This window comes from Silurus meridionalis, chromosome 28, assembly GCF_014805685.1.
Source record: "Silurus meridionalis isolate SWU-2019-XX chromosome 28, ASM1480568v1, whole genome shotgun sequence".
Classification (NCBI taxonomy): domain Eukaryota; kingdom Metazoa; phylum Chordata; class Actinopteri; order Siluriformes; family Siluridae; genus Silurus; species Silurus meridionalis.
This window is the reverse complement of record NC_060911.1, coordinates 4,957,153-4,980,515: the sequence shown is the minus strand read 5'-3', so window position 1 is coordinate 4,980,515 and position 23,363 is coordinate 4,957,153. Positions and strand designations below refer to the sequence as shown.

Sequence of the window (23,363 nt, the reverse complement as noted above, 5' to 3'; positions counted from 1 at the left end):
CTTTCCCTTTCACAGATACTCTTCTATCACAAATCACTCCTGCTATCACTCTACCCACTCCACCCTGCCTGCACTCTTTTCTTTACACTCTTCATTACTTTACACTGTTGACCCCAGGTACCTGAACTCCTCCACCTTCTCCACCTCTTCTCCCTGCAACCACACCACTCCACTGCCCTCCCTCTCATTCACACACATGTATTCTGTCTTACTCCTACTGACTTTCATTCCACTTCTCTCCAGCGTGTACCTCCACCTCTCCAGGCTCTTCTCAACCTGCTCCCTACTCTTAACACAAAGCACAATATCATCCGCAAACATCATAGTCCACAGCGACTCCTGTCTGACCTCCTCCGTCAACCTGTCCATCACCACTGCAAACAGGAAAGGGCTCAGAGCCGATCCTTGTTGCAGTCCAACCTCCACATTAAACACTGGTTTACAGTCAGTGGATGACTTTATTTAAGCCTGAATGAGAAAAAAATCTGCTCAAAAAGGAGTTTATTATAACTGCAAATAAGAAACTAAATGTGGAATTATCTATCTATCTATCTATCTATCTATCTATCTATCTATCTATCTATCTATCTATCTATCTATCTATTCATTCAATCATAATGGCGTCTATCTATCTATCTATCTATCTATCTATCTATCTATCTATCTATCTATCTATCCAATCATAATGGCGGCGCACACAGAGAACTCCATTTCCCATGATTCCGCGGGGGGTCGCCGCAGCTGCATGCACACTGTTGCACGGCAGCTCGGTCAGAGCGCTGGGTTAAAGCGCGTGCAGCTAGGCGGATAAGCGCGGGGATCAGGCATGGCCGAGTCAGTGGGCGCGATGTGCGAGCAGCTCGTCAAGGCTGTGACCGTCATGATGGACGCGGAATCCAATCAGCGGTACCGCCTGGAGGCTCTGAAGGTACCAGAGAAGAGGAGGAGAAGCCATTAGCTCTAATGTTAAAAGCGTCTTGCTATCCGGCGAGCTGAAGGCTTCTGAGCCGCTGTCTGGACAAAGCTAACTAAGATTAATTAGGCACAGCTCGTCGAATAAAATGGAATGAAAAAATTATATATACACGTGTTATTTTTTTAATAATAACGGTGTATTACAGCGTTATACCGTTTCACCGACCTATCGCTCCTCAGCTACGCAGCTAACTGAGCGGATTTATGACTGTACAACACGTTTTGTTAGCTATCTCCAGCTCTGCCTGTGGGCGCGTCCTAAACGGAATATTTCTCCCTCCCCCAGTGCACTATTATACCGACAGAAAGGGCAATACATGCGACCTACGAAGTGCACTTCAATTAAAACCTGTGGCCGTTTGGGTTACGGCCTGGGCTTGCCCGCTCCGCTGTATGGTAGAGGTGGTACGATTTGAGATCTTCCCGATATGATTCTCTCGTGTAAAAATATCACGGTTTCACGGTGTTCATCAATGTTTTAAAACAAAACAAAAAAGTCAAATTAATATTTATTATAACATTTTTGTGGCAAAAATGTTTGAGACGAAAAAAAAAACATTCCGTAAAAAAAAAAAAAGAGAAAATTTTTGTGTGTGTTAAATTGTGGAACGATATTCTGGAAGCACTGTTCCATTGCAGGGAATCTTGTTTTGTGTTTTCAGTTTTGCGAGGAATTCAAGGAAAAATGTCCTTATTGCATACCATGTGGCCTTCAGCTAGCAGACAAATCGCAGCCGGCGGTGGTGAGACATTTTGGTCTACAAATTCTGGAGCACGTTATCAAGTAAGACTTTAAATCTGCACCGTGGAGCGAAGATCTGTGTTTAGGTAAATAAGCCGACGTCATGTTCGATTGTTGTGTCACCAGGTTTCAGTGGAACAACATGGAACAGCACGAGAAAGTTCATTTGAAAGACTGCGCCATGGAGATGCTGACTAACGTGAGTGATACGACAACGTCTAAGCAAAACTGTTCAGCTAGTAATAATATTATGGGTATAACCATTATGTTTATTATGGGTTCAAGCAACACGCTCTGCTCCAGAGGGGCTGTATCCTCGCTGCCTCTGCTTTGTATAACTTTTCCCAACCATTGCACAATCTGGCAACCTTGTTGTTGCGACGTCTTTATGAGCCCCGTTCCCCGGTAGACGTGCTGGAGTTTTATATCCGATGTCTTGCGTGTGTTTCCTCAGGGAACGTTTCCCATCTTGGAGGAGGAGAGTCACATTAAAGACGCTCTGTCGAGGATTGTTGTGGAGATGATCAAGAGAGAGTGGCCTCAGCAGTGGCCAGATATGCTGAAAGAGATGGAAACGCTCACTACCTTCGGGGTACTCGATAGATTATTTTTTTGAACAGCGGTTCACGATGCTGTTCCTCCAAAAAATAAAAAATACAACGTCGACGTGTGAACTTTTCCGCTCTTGAACAAATTTTTTTTTGTCACATATCAGGACACTCAGACTGAGCTGGTGATGCTGATCCTGCTGCGGCTGGCCGAGGACGTGATCACGTTCCAGACTCTTCCTCAGCAGAGGCGCAGAGACATCCAGCACACGCTGACGCAGAACATGGACGGCATCTTCAGTTTCCTTCTGAACATCCTGCAGCAGCACGTCGACGAGTACAGGAAACTGGTACGGGTTCAGTCTAGCGCTATAGTCCAGCTAAACGGGTCTAGCGGTTCCTGAACTTCTTCCTCTGATTGCAAAAGAAGCGCACGTCAACAAAGTTTAATCACTTTTTTTTGTGAGGGTCGACTCAAAACAGTAAACACCATAAACACCACCATTTTCACCACAAAACTGAAAACACGCAACTACTTTTAGATGCATAATATGAGTTTGATGTCCAGAAATTAGTTTATTAATGATGGGTGGCTGGATAGATGGATAGATGGATGGGTGGATAAATAGATGGATGGATGGATGGGTGGATAAATAGATGGATGGATGGGTGAATAGATAGATAGATGGATGGGTGGATAGATTGATGGATGGATGGATGGATGGATTAATAGATTGATGGGTGGATGGATGGATGAATAGATGGATGGGTGGATAAATAGATGGATGGGTGGATAGATGGATGGGTGGATAGATGGATTGATTGATAGATGGATGGATGGATGGATGGATAGATAGATGGGTGGATGGATAGATGGATGGATGGATGGATGGGTGGATGGGTGGATGAATAGATTGATGGGTGGATGGATGGATGAATAGATTGATGGGTGGATGGATGGATGAATCGATTGATGGGTGGATGGATGGATTGATTGATGGGTGGATGGATGGATAAATAGATTGATGGGTGGATGGATGGATGAATCGATTGATGGGTGGATGGATGGATTGATTGATGGGTGGATGGATGGATAAATAGATTGATGGGTGGATGGATGGATGAATCGATTGATGGGTGGATGGATGGATTGATGAATGGATAGACGGACGGACGGAAACAAAATTGCGCCTTCCAACCAGGAAACATCAAAATATTTTATGTAAATAATCTTCTAAACAATTATACAATTCCTAACTTTTTATTCAGCGTGCATCTCCTAGTGCTTATAGTATTCACACAGCTAGCTGGACGACACAACGGGTCTTAAATAACACTACACACTGTTCACCTGTAGGGGTCACTATTACAACATTATGCAACTCCAATATAATTTTCAAGTTACTTCTACACAAAATATTTAATAAACACTTTAACTTTCCATAAAGTAAATAATTGAAATATTCAGACTGAACACACTCAGGTTTTTTGAACGCGAGCTGCCGCAACAGCCGGATTTATAACCAGAATATCGATGCAGTTTGTGTCTGTAAGAATACAATGGCGGCTGATAGCAGGGTGTAACACATGCCCAGAATTTATTTCACCTTCTAACTTGTCTGCATTTAGTAGAAATGAGACTTAACTCAAGTTTGTCCATTTATTCTTCCTCAACTTTTAAATCATTTTTTTTTCCCCCTCAGAAAATAAATCCAGGACAGGAGTTAAAGGTAAACCCAGACTCTCTCATCACTGATTCATCAATTACAGAGGAACAATTACGTTTGGAATAAAATGATTTGCACTTTTATCAGGCCAAAGCTCACTGTCGAGTCAGCGTGACCACCCTGAACACTCTGGCCGGCTACATCGACTGGGTCGCCCTGGTTCACATCACAAACAACAGCTGTCATTTACTGGAGATCCTCTGCCTTCTTCTGAGTGAACCAGAGCTTCGGCTGGAGGCTGCTGAGTGTTTGCTCATTGCAGTCAGCAGGAAAGTGAGTGGCTCCATTGTCTCCTGAGACAAGATCAGAAACACCTCACCTGTATAGTGTAAAGTTTTGTTCCATAGTAAAATTCGAAATGACCACCTGAGGCAAAGCATGAAAACGGTGTAGCGCAGACCATCCAGTAATAGAGAGAAAAGGGAAACAATGACTGATTCATTTATTATTAATATTATGATGAATCATTTATTTAATAAAACATCCTGCAGACCATGAAAGTCAATAAAATGTAAATAAATGAGTTATTTGGGGACGTCAGTGGTTAAGGGCTCTGGGTTACGGATCAGAAGTTTGGGGAGTTCAAGCCCTGGTAAAGCCCAGCTGCCACCCTTTAGTAATTAGAGAACGAGTGCAAGAGAGAGCGAGAGAGATCCGATTTATTTAAAACAGGAGAAACCAGGAACTAGCATTCAGCCAATCAGAATAGAGTATTCATTCACGCCATGGTGTGATGTATGTTAACTGTTTGTTGTCGTTTTTTTTTTTTTTAATTAATTAATTGCTTTTGTTTTTTTGTTTTGTTTTCCAGGGGAAACTGGAAGACAGGAAGCCCTTCATGGTGCTCTTTAAAGACGTGGCCATGCACTACATTCTTTCGGCCGCCCAGTAAGTCCTCATTTACGACATTAAAATCCATGTCAACTAGGGGGCGTGACTACGGTACACAAAACTCACGGTTCCTCGGTTTTTAAGTCAAGAAATGCAAAACATAAAATTGCTTCTTTTTAATTTATTTATTTTTTATTAACAGTTTATTATTATTAATATTTGTGAACATCAGCAGTTTACATATTTAAAACAGTGTTCAATAAATTGCCTGCTTGATTCAAATAAAAAAAATTATATCTAAAAATGAAACAGAAGAAATTAAATGAATGCAATTCTTTTATTTTATTTTATTTATTAAATAATTACAATAAATGGATTTAAATAATTTTAATCTATTTATTTTAAGTCGTTAACGTTAGTCAGACCCCATTTGTGTAATGCAGATTATAGTGTATAAACACTGATCTCGGTGTTAAGAAGTGAGTGTATTTTGTATTTTTTTAATTTTCTTACATTTTTTTTACATTTAATATTTAATTTTCTGTAATTTAATGTTCTACTTATTTTAGTATACTTATTTATTATATATACTTATTTACTGTCATTCTTTATTCATTCACTCCCTCGATATGTGAAAGTTTCAGGATTTTCTCCTTTTAAGAAAATTCTTGAATCTGGACACAAAACGAAAAAGAATCCATATCGCTAAACCTTTGTAAAAACTATGACAGGAAGTGGCAGCCGTTTCGCACGTGTGTGAGGGAACTCGGATTGTAACTATTTTCCGCGTGTACAGTTCCACCCCTAATAAGCACCACAGATCGAGCACATAATAGAGCCGTTCCACGTAAAAGACATCAGCATTGGGATTGTCTTCAATATGCTGCAATTTATTGATTTGATCAATGAACCGTTATCGTTCTCGCCGCAGGTCAGCGGAAGTGGGGCTCAGCGAGACGAGATACACTTTCCTGAAGAGGTTATGTCAAGTGCTCTGTGCTCTTGGCAGTCAGCTCTGTGCCTTGGTGGTAAGCATGTCCTTTATATGACCTCGCATGGTTTCCAATATGTATGTATAGCATTAACATGGGAACTGATGATCATGCCGTAGGGCTCGCCTGCAGAAGTAGAGGTTCCAGCCAACCTGAGTAAATACTTGGAAGCATTCCTGGCCTTCACTACTCACCCCAGTCAGGTAAAAACCACACCGCGCCTCCACACGCTTTCGAGCCGAACCGACTCGTGGATCTAATTGTGCTGTGCGAACAGTTCCTCAGATCTTGCACTCAGACCACCTGGGGAAACATGTTCAGACATGAGGTTTTATCGAAGGAGCCCGTTATTACACAGATGACGGTTAAATATTTAAATGCGACCATGACCAACCTCGTGAAGGTGAGTGGAAACCGAAAATCAATCCTCCAGCTCTTCATTTCCAAAAAGTCTTCTGTGGCGTAACGATTCATGTTTTTGTCCGTTTCGCAGACGGGATTCCCGTCGAAGAACGACAGCCCGACTTGCGATTACGCCCGCGTGGACTTCGACAGCGACGAGGACTTCAACGCTTTCTTTCACTGTAAGAGGATTTCGCGGGGGGGTGTTGGTGCAGTAGGGACACACACAGTATTCAGATATATTTTAAAAATTATTTAAGTATTTAATACTGTATATATGTAGTAGCTCTGGATTTTACAAAAATTTTAATAGTTTAAATCGTTTTCAGCCGTTTTCCGAAAGTCCCTCGTCCTCACTGTAACGTCTGGAAACGCTCGTGTCCCTGTTCGGCTTCGACAAGCACCTTTTCCGCCTGCTGTTTATTTACTTTCCGGGTTTCTGAAACGTTGCGACGACGAAAAGCGAATAAAATAGATATAAATATATCTACACCCAATTACTAGCTGTGAGGTTGTTACCCTGTGAGGCAGAAGTTTCCATGACAGTTAACACGTGGAAAACATCAGAGATTTTGATTCTGACACACTTTCGGAGATTGTACTGTAACGCGCGTAATGCTTGCTCATCATTCCAGATGTTAAATATGGTCTTAAAAATCTTTAGGGAAGTCTGTATATTTGAGTCTGGAAAAGTCTAGAGTTTTGCAATGAAAAATATGTAGGAACCCTGTTTTCAGCTGTAGATAATGATCTACAGATTAAATGGTGCTCTTTTTAATGAAGGAAACAATCTTTTCTCTGACAGCTTTCCGGGCCCAGCAGGGTGACGTTATTCGTCATTCCTGTAAGATCGCGCCCCTTGAAGCCTTCCAGATTGCTGCCGAATGGTTAAAGTATCAGATCAACTCGCCCTCTAACAGCGGAAACGCTCTGTGTGAGTTTCAAACCCTGCTTGTGGGGTAATTGTTGCAATTTATTGCAATTTTGAGTCCAGCATGTGACTTATATGTTGGTATTTATTTATTTATTGATGTATTTATCATGATCAGTTTTATAATAGATTTCAGAGAAGTAAAGACAAGAAGGTCTCCATAAGTTGCATAATGATTGATCAGGCATGATATAGGGAAAGCTTGGTCTGTTTTAAGTCAGATCAGAATTTGTTATTAGCTCAAGCGATTTTTTTACTTCTTCAATGAATTAGAATTTTCATTTAAAGATGATTCAAATGTTGCTTAAATTGACGTATCGAGACTTTTCATAATTTCGCCACTCAGGTACATTGTCGTTGCCTCTACGGCAGAATAATTAAGAGACAATGTTGTCCGGCCACACGATGCTTCGCCTGAGGACATATACAGAGAAACTAATCCATGATCTTGTCTTGTACAAAGCTAAACCAGGTGAAGGGACGTGCTCGACGTTTTCGCCCACCGCTGTGCAGTGGGAGGCCATGACCTTTTTCACAGAGAGTGTGATGGGCCAACTTTTCAAAGTCCTGGAGAAAGAGGTAACACTTTCATCTCCAATTAATTGACACACCATCATGAACATTTCTAATCGCTTTAATTGTGGCTTGTGTTATGGAATAATTAGGGGTCCAAGAATCATTGATATATTTTTTTCTCCCTAGGGGAATTAGGTTTTATAGTCATAATTGTTTTGGAACCATGTGTCCAAAGTTTCAAATCTTTGGGTTTCCTGGGTCCAGGAAAGTTCAGGACAGTTGATGGATTTTTAAAAGAAAATTCAGAATAAGTCTCTCAAAAGATGTAGGTTAATTATATCCCACTGCCACCTACTGGTCATCTACTTTCACACACTATTTGGACAAAAGTTTGTGGACACCTGATCATAAGATTGGTCCTTTTTGAGCATCCAAATCCACCTGCTGTTTTTACAAGAGTGGCCTCTAGGGGCGAATCACAGACGCCATGTGCTGTTTGTATACTTTTTTTTTATCCAGTATCCATTTTAAAATCTATCAGTCTGGACACCGATAGCTAGGTTGGATCATACTTGCCGATAATCGGTTAATCAACCGATCATCATGAATGAAACTACAAATCACTATTGAATCCCTTTTAAAGTCATGATTCCTGCTTACCCAACCTCCTAGAAGTTGCCTGTCGATCAAGGCATGGAGCTGCTACAAGCCGTAGTGAGCTACGAGACGCGAGATCCTGTCGTTTTGTCCTGCGTACTCACCAACCTGTCCACCTTCTTCCCCTTTGTCTTGCATCGCCCAGAACTTCTACCACAAGTGTTCTTTAAGGTAAGACCATTCCTTGTGCTTCAGTGCTTTCAAAAGCACTTCACCCATTTATACTGATGCCCAAAGTATATTTCTTCCTATTATTTACACATTTTAATTTTTTTTTCTTCTTCATTAATTAAAGCTGTTTCCTGCCATCACATTCGAAGTGGTAGAAGAAAGCAAGGTAAGAGTTTTGTTTGACTTACTGGCCAATATCCAATTCATCTTACAGTATTTACATGATTTCCTAAATCTGACTGTATACTACTGACTGTCTGTCTGTATACCATGACACACTATTTTTATGCTGATTATCACAGTGTACTTAGTGTGTACAGTGTGTATTACTAAATAAAAGAAGCCCTGTATAGTAGAGGATGACCAATTCAGCGGTTTTGCCGATTGACACCAATGGGAAATTTCCATGGGAAATAACAGGAATATATGGGAATGAATAGGAATGAATTGGGAATTTTCCAAATTGCAGGTTCGCCAATACCAGGGAACTTAAATGCAGTTGAAAAAAAAATCTTGCAGGTTGATTTTCTTCAAAAGAACCAGATTTAATGCAGTTTCAGTAGAATTTTTACCTGCACCTTTATCAATCACATGCACACAGCACACTTACTGCGGGGCCACTGAGGCCCCGCCCCTACCTGCACTGTGCTTTCCTCCATAACATAACACACACATCAGTTCATGTATCCAGCACACAAAATAATGTCAAAAATTGTCCATCGTGGCAAGTATTCACGTAAATTACATAAATATTATATACATTTGTTTAAAACGTCCTTGTGCTGTGTGTAAGCTATTGTACATATACTAACAAATGTCAAAAGTAATTTTCTTTTAAATCTGTATTAATATGCATGCATGTCTGCTTATGACCTAAACAAAACGTTTAGTCATAAACCTAAATTTCGAATACATTCCCATAAATTTTTGTAAATTCCTGGAATATTTCCAAAATTCCCCCAGATGTTTCTGGAAAGTTACCGCAAATTTTGCAACCCTAGTTGCTGGAACTATCGGCAAAAATCCATGTCGAGGCGAGAAGCATTTCGAATGCATGTCTTATTTTCCTCATTCTTTTATGAAATATATATATATATATATATATATATATATATATATATATATATATATATATATATATATATATATATATATATATATATATATATATAGAGAGAGAGAGAGAGAGAGAGAGAGAGAGAGAGAGAGAGAGAGAGAGAGTGTATATATATGTGTGTGTGTGTGTAGGTGTGTGTGTGTGTATATAAAGTCAAGAAATAAATTGTTAAAAAGGGGTCCGAATGTGTGATGCATACACTTAACGACATGCTGAATTTCAGGCTCCTCGAACCCGAGCGGTGAAGAACGTCAGAAGACACGCCTGCTCCTCCATCATCAAGATGTGTCGAGATTATCCAGAGTTTATCCTGGTGTGTATCATGGACGTGTAGCCAAACTGGATCATTTTGCTGATAATACAAGCTTTTATATTTTTTCATTATATTCCTCTTTTAAAAACAGTGAGAATATTTAGGGAGATCAATGCGACGAGAAATAAAACGCTACGACTTAACAGCGTATTTGTTCTATATAGCCATCCTTTGACCTGCTCTACACTCGCGTGAAGGAGCTGTTCATCAACGAGCTGCTGCTAACCCAGATGGAGAAGTGTGCACTCATGGAGGCGCTGGTGCTGATCAGCAACCAGTTTAAGGACTACAGCAAGCAGAAGGCCTTCTTAGTGGAGCTCATGGGCGCCGTGACGGCACGCTGGCTCTCGGAGGAGATGCGCAGGTGCAATATAGAAATACATTGGTTTGCATACACTATATTGAAAAAATTTATGGGGACACGTGGACGTGTGGTATGGTATGTGCTTTCTGAGCATCGCATTCCACAGTTAGTCCTTATTTGCTCTTATAAATCCCTCCACTCTCCTGGGAAGATGTTCCACTAGATTTTGGAGGGTGCTTATGGATATTAGTGTTCATCAGCTACAAGGGTGTTAGTAAAGACAGGTACTGATTGAAGCCTGGGGTGCAGTCAAGAGTTCACATTTATCCCAGTAGGGTTAAGATCAGAGCTTTACAGCAGGAGATCTTCCACTCTAACCCATATAAAGCAGACCGTTTTGTGTACAGGGGCGTTGCCCTGCTGGAACAGGTTTTGGTTTCGAGTGAACGCAAAATTAGTACATAGCATCTAAAGACATCCTGTACAATTGAATACCTCCAGCTTTGTGGTAACAGTTTGCAGAAGAACCACATATGGCAGGAAATGTCAGGTGTCCCAATACTTTTGGCAAGTGTTTGTTTTTAGCTTTTTTACATTTTCAAGTTGCAACCTAAGCAGAATGCATTAAAGGTTCCTCATTGTCATGACTCTCTGGAGCAGAGGTGTGGTTTTGAAAATGATTCTTCAGCATTGAAAGTCTCACAGAGCTCCAAAAAATCCATTATTTCGAACATCATGGCACAACCTCTACTGTTGTAGGCTGTCCACCACAACTTACCAATTATTAAAGGATGCAAAACATAATGATTTAACCTTATTCTTGAATTAATTTGTGCTTTTATCTATGACAATCAAAAATTGGTTCCAGGATATGAATTTTTATTTATTAATATTTAGTGTTGAGTTCATTTTTTATAATTTTTTTATTTATTGACTCTTCGGCGCAGCGTATTATCAGATCCAGCCAGCTTCATTACGTTTATTGGCGCCGATCAGGTCAACCCTCAACCCGGCACTGAGGATCAGATGGGAATCAACAGGTCAAGGGTAAATACATTGCCTCAGTATTATATTCTGAGTAATACTTTTTTAAGATTATATGATTCCTAAATTAATGTAGAAAACTGTATTGTGAGGTAATTTGAAGTGTATCTTTTTTATTATTGTAATTGGTTTATACTGTAGCTTTATATTTGTGGTTCCTGTATTGTCCTGAGGTAATTAATATTTTTTACTAACCATTACACTTTGGATTTCCATTCCAAAGGGACTAACTGAAGGTTTTTCATGTGCAGATTAGTTTTTGTGTGTATACCATCCTGGGCGTGGTGAAGCGAGCACACTGTCCTACGGATGTCGAGGAAGCCAAAGCCGGGGGTTTTGTAGTGGGCTACACTCCAGCTGGAGCACCGATCTACAGAAACCCTGCCTCAGAGCCCCTCCTGGCTCTGCTTCCAAATCTGCTCACCCTCATCAGGTACGATGTCATCTGCTGATCAGAAATTGATGATGATCTTGATTTGTAGGTGTCCGGTTGATTTTAACACCAAATGGGCAAAAGCTAACAAGCAGCTGTCAATTATTTTAGTAACCGAGTATTGTTGTACCGATTATTCCGTCAATTAATCGAGTATTCAGGTAAGACGTATTTGAAGTATAAGAAGTTTTCTTTATTAAAGAGCTACACTAATTATATAAAAGAAAAAATAAGGCAGGTCTCTTAAAATGAACAGGTAACTGTTTTTTCTATGTGTTTTTTATTTTATTTACATTTTTATTGCTGAAACTGCAATCTGTGAAAACTAAACCCATTAAGTACATTTAATTTCCATATTATATCCAAATACAAATATATAAATAAGAATATATACGTCAATAAACAGTAAACGCAATGTATAATGTTTTCTTTGTTTCAGTTTAAAATAACAAGCTTTGGAAACTAAACAAAATTCTTGTTTGTGATTGGCCCGAATCAAGATACCGATGCATTTTCTAGAACAGCAGCACAGACAGTAGTTTCAGACGCCAGTTTTATACCAATGCGCTTGTCCTTATACATTGTTGTTAGATGTTTATGTAACTAGAACAGTGTATCTCTGGTAGAGGTTGACCAATTCATCGATTTCACGGTTAATCAACATACATAGTTTTTCCGGGTTGCATAATACAGTACGAGAGCAGCCTCTAGAGGTGAATCATTAATGCCATGCCACATGCTGTTTATTTGAGGAGCCTTAAACAATTGTCAATTGTTTTTAATTATTTTGAGTGTTTGGTTTTTTTTGTTTGTTTCAGTTTGAATGCATGTTTATTTTATTTAATGTTTATTAATACAAGTCATATTTATATTTAGTAGCACATTTTCATGATTCAGTGCTTTGTTAGATTTTTTTTTGTTTTGTTTTTAAATGAAGTATCCTTTTAAAAAACATTCTGTTGCTTAATCGGTTATCAGCGATCCAACCAAGCCATCGGTATCTGAAAATATAACTTTTGGTCAAATTAAATTCAAATCTATCAGTCAACTCTGTAGGCATTCGAACGGTTACTATTCCATGCTCAAATCACCTGAAATCATTGATACGAGTGCCATTTATTGCATAAAGTTAACTCCAGTGACTTACCGAATTCTTCTTTCAGGACCCACAACAGCTTATTTCTACCAGAGAATCTAGCTCGACTCAGCGAGACCTTCAGCCGAGTCTATGATGTCATGGACGTGGAGAAGAATCTCATTTTAGGTACATGGGTGCTGCCTAAGTGATAATGTTGATTTATAGATGTTGTTTTAAATATAATTTCATAAAGGTTTTTGCCGTTTTCACAAAGGAATCACTCAGCCGCTGCTGGACATGTACGACTCTCCAGTGTATAGAAGCTCACTAGAGCGGTTACAAGGCTTCTTCTGCACCCTCTACGACAACTGGTAAGAAAATCTGAACATGCATCCTCACACTAATAGTTTTTTATTTCAAAAGTGCCTTCTGCTCTGTTTGGTGTGTGTGTGTGTGTGTGTGTGTGTGTGTGTGTGTGTGTGTGTGTGTGTGTGTGTGTGTGTGTGTGTGTGTGTGTGTGTGTGTGTGTAAAAAAGAAAGCATGTGCATGTGAGACAATGAAAGTTCTGTATTGTTTAAAGATTTACAATCACAGTCTTAATATCATCCAAATGAGGATGAGGTTCCCTTTTGAGTCTGGTTCCTCTTAAGGTTTCTTCCTCATAACATGGAGTTTTTCCTTGCCTTTAACTGTTAAATTCTGTAAATCTGTTTTGAGACAATGTCTGTTGTGAAAAGCGCTATGGAAATAAACTTGACTTGAAAGAAAGTATAAGGTAGAGATGAAACAAGTAACTGAGATGTGACATGGAGAGATAGAGCCAGAAAGTGTGATGAGAGAGATGGAGAGTTGAAGCTAGAAAGTTTAAGGTGGAGAGAAAGAAATAAAGTGAGATGGAAAGCAATAAAGTGTTAGATGGATAGAGAGAGTGAGATGGAACGTGAGTGTGTGAGAGAGAGTGAGATGGAAAGTGAGTGTGAGAGAATAAGTGTAAGAAAAAGTGTGAGATGGATAGAGAAAGAGCGAGATGAGGAGAATGCGAGAGAAAGTGTGTGAGAGTGAGTGAGTAAGTGAGGAAGGAAGGAAGGAAGGAATGGTTGAAAGGTTAAAAATAATGCATCGGTTGAGGCGTTTATGTAAAGCCGCTGTAAAAGATTTCCTCAGTAGAAAATCAGAGGAGAAGGTGAACAGGGGATCCAGTTTTTAAATCCAGTCACGACATCTCTTTATTATCCTCAGTCTCACTCTTCTTCTTCTCTCCCTCTCTCCCAGTTACCATGTGCTCGGTCACGCCGGCCCGGCCCTGCTGCAGGACTTTTATACCATAGAGGGTCTGGCCGAACAGTTGGCCGGCTCGGCCTTCCTCCACCTGGAGCACGTTCCTGACCATAGACTTCGCCCTATGCTTCATATCCTTTAAGACCTCAAATGTCATTTCAACATCGATGTTCTGCACCTTCATCTTTAAACACAGTAACTTTACTAGAAGTCAACATTGTAGGATGAGGAGGGGATGCAGTCAGCGTTCACGTTCATCCCAAAGGTTTCATGTTTAGATTTGAATCTGTCAGTAAAAAATTTATATTTAAGATTCAATAAAAGGGAAACATTTAAGGCTTTAAAATTTTAAAAGTACACCTTATTTATTAACAATCATCTACAGTTAAAGAGTCTTTATGAACCGACTCATGTTTTAGTGATTATAATGCTGCTATAACACTCACTCTGGGGTTTCGCCTTAACGGAATCCGTGATCACGGGTGTTCATGAAACCGCTGGTCACGTCCTGTCCTCCCGAATATTACGAGACTCTTCTCTGTCCACTGCTCCGCCTTCTGTTGTGTCATCTGCTGCAGGTAAAACTTCGAAACAAATTAGATTTTTTACACACACATTTATGCAGAGTACCAAATGTAGTGTAGTGCTTGTAATGACTGTCCAACATGTAAAAAAAAAAGTATATATAAAGTATAACTATAAATAAGTCTAATATTTTTTTATTTTATATATACAGTGCAACCTCGATACTCGCGGAGTTACGTTGTATGACACAATCACAAGGTTTTGATGGTTCCTTTTTCAAGGGGAATTGTACATGTACTGTACTGTAAATTCAACAAAAATTGTGAATTACTTGTCAAATGTTTTATTTACTACTTTGAATGAATAATACAATAATAGAATAGTTTTTCGAACATTTTAATGTAATTTATTAGTACAAGTTTGGAAATGTTACTCCAAACTTTCGAGCCACTCGCAGCTTCTATATATAATATTATTATTAATATTTGTTACAAAAATGTAAAAATGTTCAAATCTAAATTGTAAATTTTAAGACCCAAGTCTTCAATTCGCTGTTTTTGGTCTTAAAATGGTTAGAACCAGTCTTATGTCCATGTAACGCATTCTAAATAATAATTCACTGTATTACGACAACAAATGTGACCAGCACTCAACAGCCAATCAGCTTTTATGTTGCTGGTGCGTATGTTTGTCGGATTTTACCACAGACGTAAAACAGATTAGATTTTTTAGCTACAGGGCAAGTGCAAGTTTGCCGATACTTGATTTTGACTAAATTCAGGGCTCGATTAAGGCCAGTCACTAACAGCGTATTTGTGTGTGCATTTTTGATGATGTCCGATAGAATTAAATTCTTAATGGTCTTAAAAAGTTCTTAAAAAGTCGTAAATTTGATTTTGTAAAACCTGCAGAAACCCTGCTTCCTTAATTCCTTCTTTTTGTTTTCTCTGACGGACTGCAAAAGTAAAACATGAAGAGAATATTATAGTTGATGACTCAAAAGAATCGGACATTGATACTAAAAAAAATTAGCAATCCTGTTAAGAATTCAATGTTTGTGTTGCCGGTTACAGAGACTGAACCTCCGCTGGCAGATCATCAACCAGAGGACGAGCGTATGGTGAGCGACTGCGTTCCTTGATATCCGTCTTGAAGATCCGCTACACATTTTATCATCAATAAAAAAAAAAAAGTCAATTAAATATAAATCAGGAACTACTGACGGTTGTCATGTTGTCGTTCCTTTATTAAGACCCCTGCAAGCCCTATTTTCAAATATACGACTGTATATTAGGCATTTTCAATGTATATACACAATATGGACAAAAGTGTTACATTTCCCCTTCACATGAACTTTGAGACCCAAAACTTGCAGAAGATATAGTTTACATGGGTTGGAGTGGAAGATCTTGAGTGGCCTGCTATAGAGCCCTGACCTCAACATCTTTGGGATGAATTGGATCTCTGACTGCACACCAGTCCTCCTGATACACTGATACCTGACGCTACTAATTGGTTAAATGAGTGCAAATCTTTACAAGCACACTCCAAAATCTGGTGAAATGTCTTCCCAGAATAGTGGAGGATATTTTAACTGCTGCTGCTTCTTTTTCCGGCTGCTCCGTTAGGGGGTCGCCACAGTGGATCATCCATCTCCAAACTACTGTTCTCTATCCAAACTATCTGCCTTCTTTAAACCAAGGAGGTTATTATAACAGCTAATAGGCACTAAATGTGGAATGGGATGTTCAGAAAGTACATACCCATTGTATAGTCAGGTGTCCACAAACCTTTTTCTATATAGTGTATGCGTCGGTCATTAAGAGAGAATTTTTTTTTTTTTTTTTCCCAGTGGGCCGGATGACGACGAGGCTTATGAGGAGAATCAGGTGTCTCAGGAAATGCTGGAAGATCGGCTAGTGCGCTTGGTCACGCGAGAGGTCATGGATCTCCTCAGTAAGTTGTTTGTTTGTTTGTTTGTTTGTTTGTTTAAATACACAACACCACACCTGAACTGAATTCTTGTTTCGACAGGTGTTTCGTGCATATCGAGAAAGCTGCCGGAATCAGGAGCAAACCGAGAAGATGCTGATGGTGAGCTCATCCAAAATTCCTCATCTAATGCATTGAGACATGTAATGTGTTGACTTGATTTTCACTAAAGCAGGAAGTCAGGGCGGGGCCTAACCAGTCGCTCCTCCTCCGTTTTGCCATAACGAAGAGTGTTCAGCTCTCCTCACAGACCCCGCTAAGCCATAATTTGACAGTTAGTACTGTGGGCTATTGGGTGCACCTGTGGAGGTCATTGTAGTCGTGTTGGAGACAGGACACTGCAGATTCTAGTAAGAATTCGATTGGACAGAAACGCTGACGTGTAGAACGAGGCCATCAAAACTGTTGCTGTGTATCAGCGGTAAAGTGAGAATGTACATTTTGAATACATATCTTTTTTAAATTGAAATTGTCCCCTTGTTTTGGAACACGCCAGTGTATGGACAAAAGTATTGGGACACCTGACTTTTCCAGCCATATGTGGTTTTTCCTCAAACTGTTACCACAAAGTTTAAAGACACAATTGTATATGGTGTCTTTGGATGTGGCGGCATGAAATTTTCCTTCGCTTGAACTAGGAGACCCAAACCTGTTCCATCATGACAATACCCCTGTGCACAAAGCTCCATTATGAGATGCTTTGCATGAAATGGAATGTAAGATCTTGAGGAACCTGCTATAGAGCTCCTGGATGGATTGGAACGCTCACTGCACCCCAGGCCTCTTCACCTCACCTACATCAGGACCTTTGGCCAATAAACCTGATTCTGATTCTACCTGACTTTACTAAAACCCTTGTAGCTGAATAAACACAAATCTCCACAAACACACTCCAAAATCTAGTGGAACATTTTCCCAGAGGAATAAAAGTTTTGTTAACCTAAAGCCAAATTATATGTAAAAGTAAAGTGTTATCTTTATAAAGAATGTCAGTATCTGCCTCTAATCTACATTGTAGGTCTACAGTGGTGTTCCATTCTTGAACTTAATTGGTCAGAAGTTTTTTTTATTTTATTATTTTTTTTTTAAGACAGTAGCTTTGTTTGTATACTTGTAAGGCCCCATGAACCCCAAGGTTACATGCATATGTTACTGCAATGTTACTGCAACAAAGCAGTAATGTAAGAAAGATAAAGCGTGAGGTTTTTCTAGCAGTAAACTCAGTTAAATGGTCATCTTAAAAATATAACATGCACAATAGTGTAAGAGACTTCCCTAATGTATTGCCAGGGTTTCTTTAAATTTTGGACGCATCCTGTGCGTCATTAGTTTTTTCCCCCAGAAGCCTTTTCCGATTGATCCATTTTAGAGAGCGTTTTCAAAAAGCTACATTTCCGTCGACTAAAAAAAAAAACGTCTGCGCGGACAGAAGTGTTTTCAAAAGTAAAACCCATGGAAAACATCAGAAATCGTAACGTATTTCATAGTTTGAATTTAAAATCATTATTTCAGATGTTGAATAAAGTTTAATAAATCTTTACAGAAGATTGTATATTTGAGTCTGGAAAAGACTGGAGTTTTGTGATCGATCCATTTTTTTTCTGCGTTAAAAAAAAGGTTTCTTTGTAAATGCTGTTGCATTCCAGCCATTAGTATTCACTAGCTGTGTTATTTTATCATATTGAGCTGATGTTTTTTGGATTTTTAGATTTAGCTAGTAAGCATAGCGTCAAGTTTGCTGATTTTATCCATGAGAAGTGTAGCTGTAGACCTGTGTATATCAGGGCAAGAGAAGAAAATGCAAAAAAAAAAAAAAGGTCTCTCTCTCTTTCTCTTAAAAAGGGGATGAGGAAATGATGGCAACCGATTCCACTCCGCTGAACACATCACATACTTCAGATGAGCTCACAGAACTGGGCAAGTGTCTCCTTAAACATGAGGTAAATTTAATCTCTATTATTTTGAAGTTTTGGGTTCTCAACTTTTTTATTTATCTGACCAAGTAAACAGTATTTATGCATTGGGCTCTAAACGTGTAAGAGAAATAGATAAAATCTATACAATCAAATGAAAATTTTTTCAAAGGGACATTGAAATCTTATGCTCAGGTGTCCACAAACCGCAAAACTCGATTTATGAAGAGAGAATGTAGATTTTGAATGCATATCTTTTTGAAATCCGATTTTTCTCCTTGTTCTGGAGCACACTATTGGATAGATAACTTTATCGGATTTGACACACTGTATGGACAAATATAGTGGACTTTTCCATCCGTATGCGGTTCTTCTCCAAAACATTTTAAGACGGAGAAGTCGGTGAAACTCGACGCCAGAAAAAGTTCAAGTTATATTTGTCGCATGTACAGATGTCAGTGACTGTTTGTGCAAAATACAGCAAATATGAAATATTAAACAATATATAAAGAGGAGAAAAAAAAAATAATGAGGCGTTTGAAAGTTATAATTATTTACAAGTGGGTGCAGAAGTGTCTGTGTTTACATATATTTACATATTTACATATGACATTAGCATGAGGTATTGTTTTATAGAAATATGGAAGATAACTAATAGAATGATATATTGGGGGTGCAAAATAATAGGCAAAGATCTGTAGTGTAGATATAAGATTCTTGGCACAATTCTTAATTCTCAGAACTTTTAATACTATTGCACTTTACTTCCACACTACGTATATCATATGTCTTCTGAAACTTTATTTTATTTATTTATTTTTTTAAATATTATAACATTTATCATTCGACCCATCTTCAGGACGTCTACATGAATCTGCTGGCGATCTCATTTAACTCTCTGTCATGGAGAGACACCAGTAACTGTCAGCGAGCCGCTACGCTTATCTGCTGGACATTGCTCAGACAGGTACCAAATACGACTGCCAGCTCCTCATCATAACTCCAAGACCCGAGGATTTTTTATCTTATTTGTTGTTGTCGTCGTCATTTTTCCACAGGTTGTAGGTTCAAATTTGCTCCCGGATGCCGTGACGTGGCTGTACACCAGAGTGCTGAGCGGCCTGCAGATGCACGGCCAGCACGAGGGCTGCAACGCCGCACTAACGCAGCTCGCCCTGCTCATCTACGATGCTCTGGTACTTTCTGTTTTCATATCAGTCCAGGGTTTCTGTGAGGTCTAAAAGTCAACTTTATTTCCATAGTGTTTTTCACAACAGACATTGTCTCAAAGCAGCTTTAAAGAATTTAACAGTTAAGGTGAGGGATGTGTATTTATCCCTGATAAACAGCCATGGTGACTGTGGCAAGGAAAAACTCCCTTAGATGTTATGAGGAAGAAACCTTGACAATTGTGTAGGACGTCTTTGGTTGCAATAAAATAAAATTCTTTTGAATTGAGCAGAGTCACAAACCTGTTCCAGCACGACAATGCCCCTGTGCACAAAGCCAGCTCTGTAAAGATATGCTCTGGGTGTGTCAGATTGGAAGATCTCCTGCTTTCGAACTCTGACCTCAACTCTATTAAACATCTTTGGGATGAATTGGAACGCTGACCGCACCCTATGTCAGTACCCCGAGTTAAATGAACACAGATCTACACAAGCACATTCAAAAAATCTCAGAACATCTCTTCTGAGAAGAGAGGAGATTGATTTAACGGCAAACGTGAACAGTTCAAAAACGCATAAAATCTCATGCTCAGGTGTCCACAAACCTTTGTTTATAAAGTGTATAAGATGGATGCTTTTCCCCTTTCTACCACAGCGGCCTCAATACGCAGAGCTGCGTTCCATCATGAACCAGATCCCCAACATCCAGCCTGACCTGCTCGAGCAGTTCGATCAAAAAACCATCAACCCCGCGTTGCAGAAAATCGGCGAAAAAAAGAGAAAAGACCAGTTTAAGAAGCTCATCGCAGGAGCTGTGGGGGTAAGACTAACACTGGCCACAAGGGGGGGGAAATTCCTTTTTTTTTTCTTTTCTTTTTTTTTTTTTTTACTGTACATAATCAAGACAGACTTCTTTCTTATCTTTTTAATGTTTCTTCCACTCGAACAGAAACCTCTCGGGCAGCAGTTTAAGAAGGAGGTCCACATACGGAACCTTCCCTCTCTCTTTAAGAAGGTGAAACCTAACAAAGACGTGGTGGCAAACAGCGAGAACACCGGATTGGTCGCTCTCTTTTCACCTGAACACGACGATCATTAGGGATAGTTTTGTTTTGTTTTTTACCTTAATTGAACACTTTATTACATCCTGCCCTACAAGCTGGGTGATATAACTTTTTTTTTTTTTTTTTTTTTTCTCCCATAAATTGGATTATGAATTGTTTTATGTTGAACCACATAGGAATTAAAGGGATGTTTAAGGAGAAGCAAGGGAAAAAGTTCAAGAGCGACATTCCATCCTATTCATTCACTAGAACTTTTTTTTCCAGTGAAACACTAACGGCAGCGAGTTGTTATTGTACAGGAGGCAGTATGTAAAATGTGTCGTGTTTCTATTTGGATGTTTTTAATAAATGTAGATTTAAAGGTCCATTAGTGCAAATTTTAAATGTTTTACTTTACCTTTTGATCTGAGGTTTATACGATCACACTGTACCTCTCTTTTATACGCCCGTCAGGAATAACATGAGCGGTGAAGTGAAGAACACCGATTAACTCTTCATCATGGCACCTGTTAGTGGGTGGGATTTACAGTATTAGGCAGCAAGTGAACATTTTACCTTCAAAGTTGATGTGTGTGGATTGTCTTTGGATGTGGAAGCATGGCATTTTCCTTTCACTTCAAAGAGGAGATCTAAACCAGCATTACAGTGTGCACAAATCTATCTCCATGGAAATTTGTATTCATGGATTTGACTGGAAGATCTTGAGTGGCCTGCTATAGAGCTCTGACCTCAACCCTAACATCTTTCGGATGAATTGCATCCCAGGCCTTCTCACCTCACCATGAGTCAGTACCCGTCTCTGTGCACGAACGAGCAAAATCTTTACAAACACACTCCAAAATCTAGTGGAACATCTTCCCAGAAGAGTGGATGGAATCATAAGAGCAAATTGGGACTAAATGTGGAATGCGATGCTCAAAAAGCACATACCGTAACAAAGCTAATGTTCACATCAAACAATTAGGTGCATACGTAATCATACAGAATACGACATGCGGGGAAATGCTTATGAACACCCTGTTACATAAAATGGAATAACAATTTTTTTTTCTATATTAAAGTCGCAAAATAAAAATAGAATATATATGTAGAACAAAGAGAAATAGAATGTCATTATTTCAATAGAAATAATAATAGTTTTATATTTGTAGCAGAATTTGCACCAGTGGAGGCAGATGGTGTCCAATTGAATATATGTTGAAGTGCAAAAGTTTGTGGACATGTGATGGTGAGATTCATGGGGTTTTTGAACACCCACATTCCACAGTCCTTTTGGAGTGGTCAGAGCTCATTAGCAGACCACTCAAGATCTTCCTCTCAAATCCATGTAAAGCATATCTTAATAGAGCTGGCTTTGTGCACAGGGGCATTTTCAAGCTGGGACACGTTTAAGTCTCCTAGTTTGAGTGAAGGGAACATTTAACTGCTACCACATCCAGAGACGTCCTATACAATTGTGTGCGTCCAGCCTTGTGGGGAAGAACCACATATGGCTGAAAAAGTCAGGTGTCCTGATGCTTTTTTTTTCTATTTAGGTGCAGGATGTTGCTATGTGAGTCCAAGCTCTAGTTTCTTGTTCCTGGTCCTTGGTATTTCCCTGTTTGAAAGCTTAAATTGCTTGCGGCAAGAATCTTCTTCTCGTTGGACAAATTGACCAGAACATATTGCCAAGCAACTGTTTCTTCAGGCGAAATTGGCCACAACCGCCCGGAACCCACAAACGTGCAGCAGCTGATTCTGACCTCAATCATTGTATCGAATGATGAAGGTCATTGACTCAAAAACTAATAAAGATCATTCTTATATTTATCATTGCTAGTCGGTCTACTTACTTTTGAGCCTCTGAAAACTGATAATCAGTTAAACCCCTCGAGTTCAAGTTTAAAAATCCAATTGCTCCACTTAAACGTCTATGGAAAATAATGGAACTTGTGTTGCTGTCCAAATACTTATGGTCGGTGGCCGTGCTTATATCTGTGCTCGAGCTCACAAGTCCTCAAAGTAAACACTGTCTGTCTGGTTGAAAACAATAATAGACAGATAAATGCAAAATAGTAAAGAAAAAGAAAGAGAGAAAGAAAGAGGTAAAACTGGACAGGAAATAAAAAGGAAGAAATGCGTGATTGAAAAGAAAGAAAGGAAGGATGAAAGAAAGTAAGAAAAGTAGGCATGGAAATAATGAAAGAGAAGAAAAGCAAGGGGAAAAGAAGCACAAAAAGGAAGTGGAAATGCATGACAGGAAAGAAAAATTGAAGAAGAAATGCATGACCGAGAGGAAAGAAAGGCAGAGAAGAAATGCACAACAGGGGAAAAAAAGGAAGAGCCAAAAAACAGGGCATAGGGAAAAAGAATCAAAGAGAAGGAAAGCAATTTAGGAAAAAAAAAGGAAAGAAGAAAAGGGAAATCTGAGAGCAGTTAAATGAAGCTTAATTAAACACCAGCACTGATGAGGGTTTCTGTATTTAAGTATTGCTGTTCTGTTACTTTCTCTCAGTAACTCATTGAGCACTTGTTGGGAATTGGACCTGGTGTTTTGGACATATCGCTGTGCGCTAGTTAAAAATTAGCCTGTGCGCAGGAGTCCAACACTAGCATGTTATACAAACACGTCCACATGCTGAGATTAGCTGTGATTAGACC

At 39.3% G+C, this 23,363-nt stretch overlaps 1 protein-coding gene across 2 annotated transcripts; it reads left to right on the top strand.

Moving 5' to 3' along the window:
- Positions 1 to 712: 712 nt before the first annotated feature.
- Positions 713 to 22,532, top strand: LOC124381563 (exportin-5). 2 transcript variants are annotated; one of them, XM_046843315.1, is made up of 33 exons: positions 713 to 928; positions 1,638 to 1,759; positions 1,844 to 1,916; positions 2,172 to 2,309; positions 2,433 to 2,615; positions 3,969 to 3,995; positions 4,080 to 4,265; positions 4,804 to 4,880; positions 5,755 to 5,851; positions 5,935 to 6,018; positions 6,093 to 6,218; positions 6,309 to 6,399; positions 7,023 to 7,151; positions 7,612 to 7,727; positions 8,337 to 8,492; positions 8,617 to 8,658; positions 9,833 to 9,922; positions 10,087 to 10,286; positions 11,174 to 11,273; positions 11,522 to 11,703; positions 12,867 to 12,967; positions 13,056 to 13,152; positions 14,055 to 14,191; positions 14,541 to 14,638; positions 15,659 to 15,705; positions 16,438 to 16,541; positions 16,620 to 16,679; positions 18,420 to 18,517; positions 19,350 to 19,457; positions 19,549 to 19,686; positions 20,315 to 20,479; positions 20,609 to 20,674; positions 22,259 to 22,532. In XM_046843315.1, the coding sequence occupies exons 1-33, from the start codon at positions 827 to 829 to the stop codon at positions 22,277 to 22,279; spliced, it is 3,561 nt and encodes a 1,186-aa protein (XP_046699271.1). In that variant the 5' UTR covers positions 713 to 826; the 3' UTR covers positions 22,280 to 22,532. The 2 variants fall into 2 exon arrangements, with proteins under 2 accessions (XP_046699271.1, XP_046699270.1); XM_046843314.1 differs by lacking the exon at positions 22,259 to 22,532 and having other exon boundaries at positions 714 to 928; positions 20,609 to 21,088.
- The last annotated feature ends 831 nt before the right edge of the window (positions 22,533 to 23,363 follow it).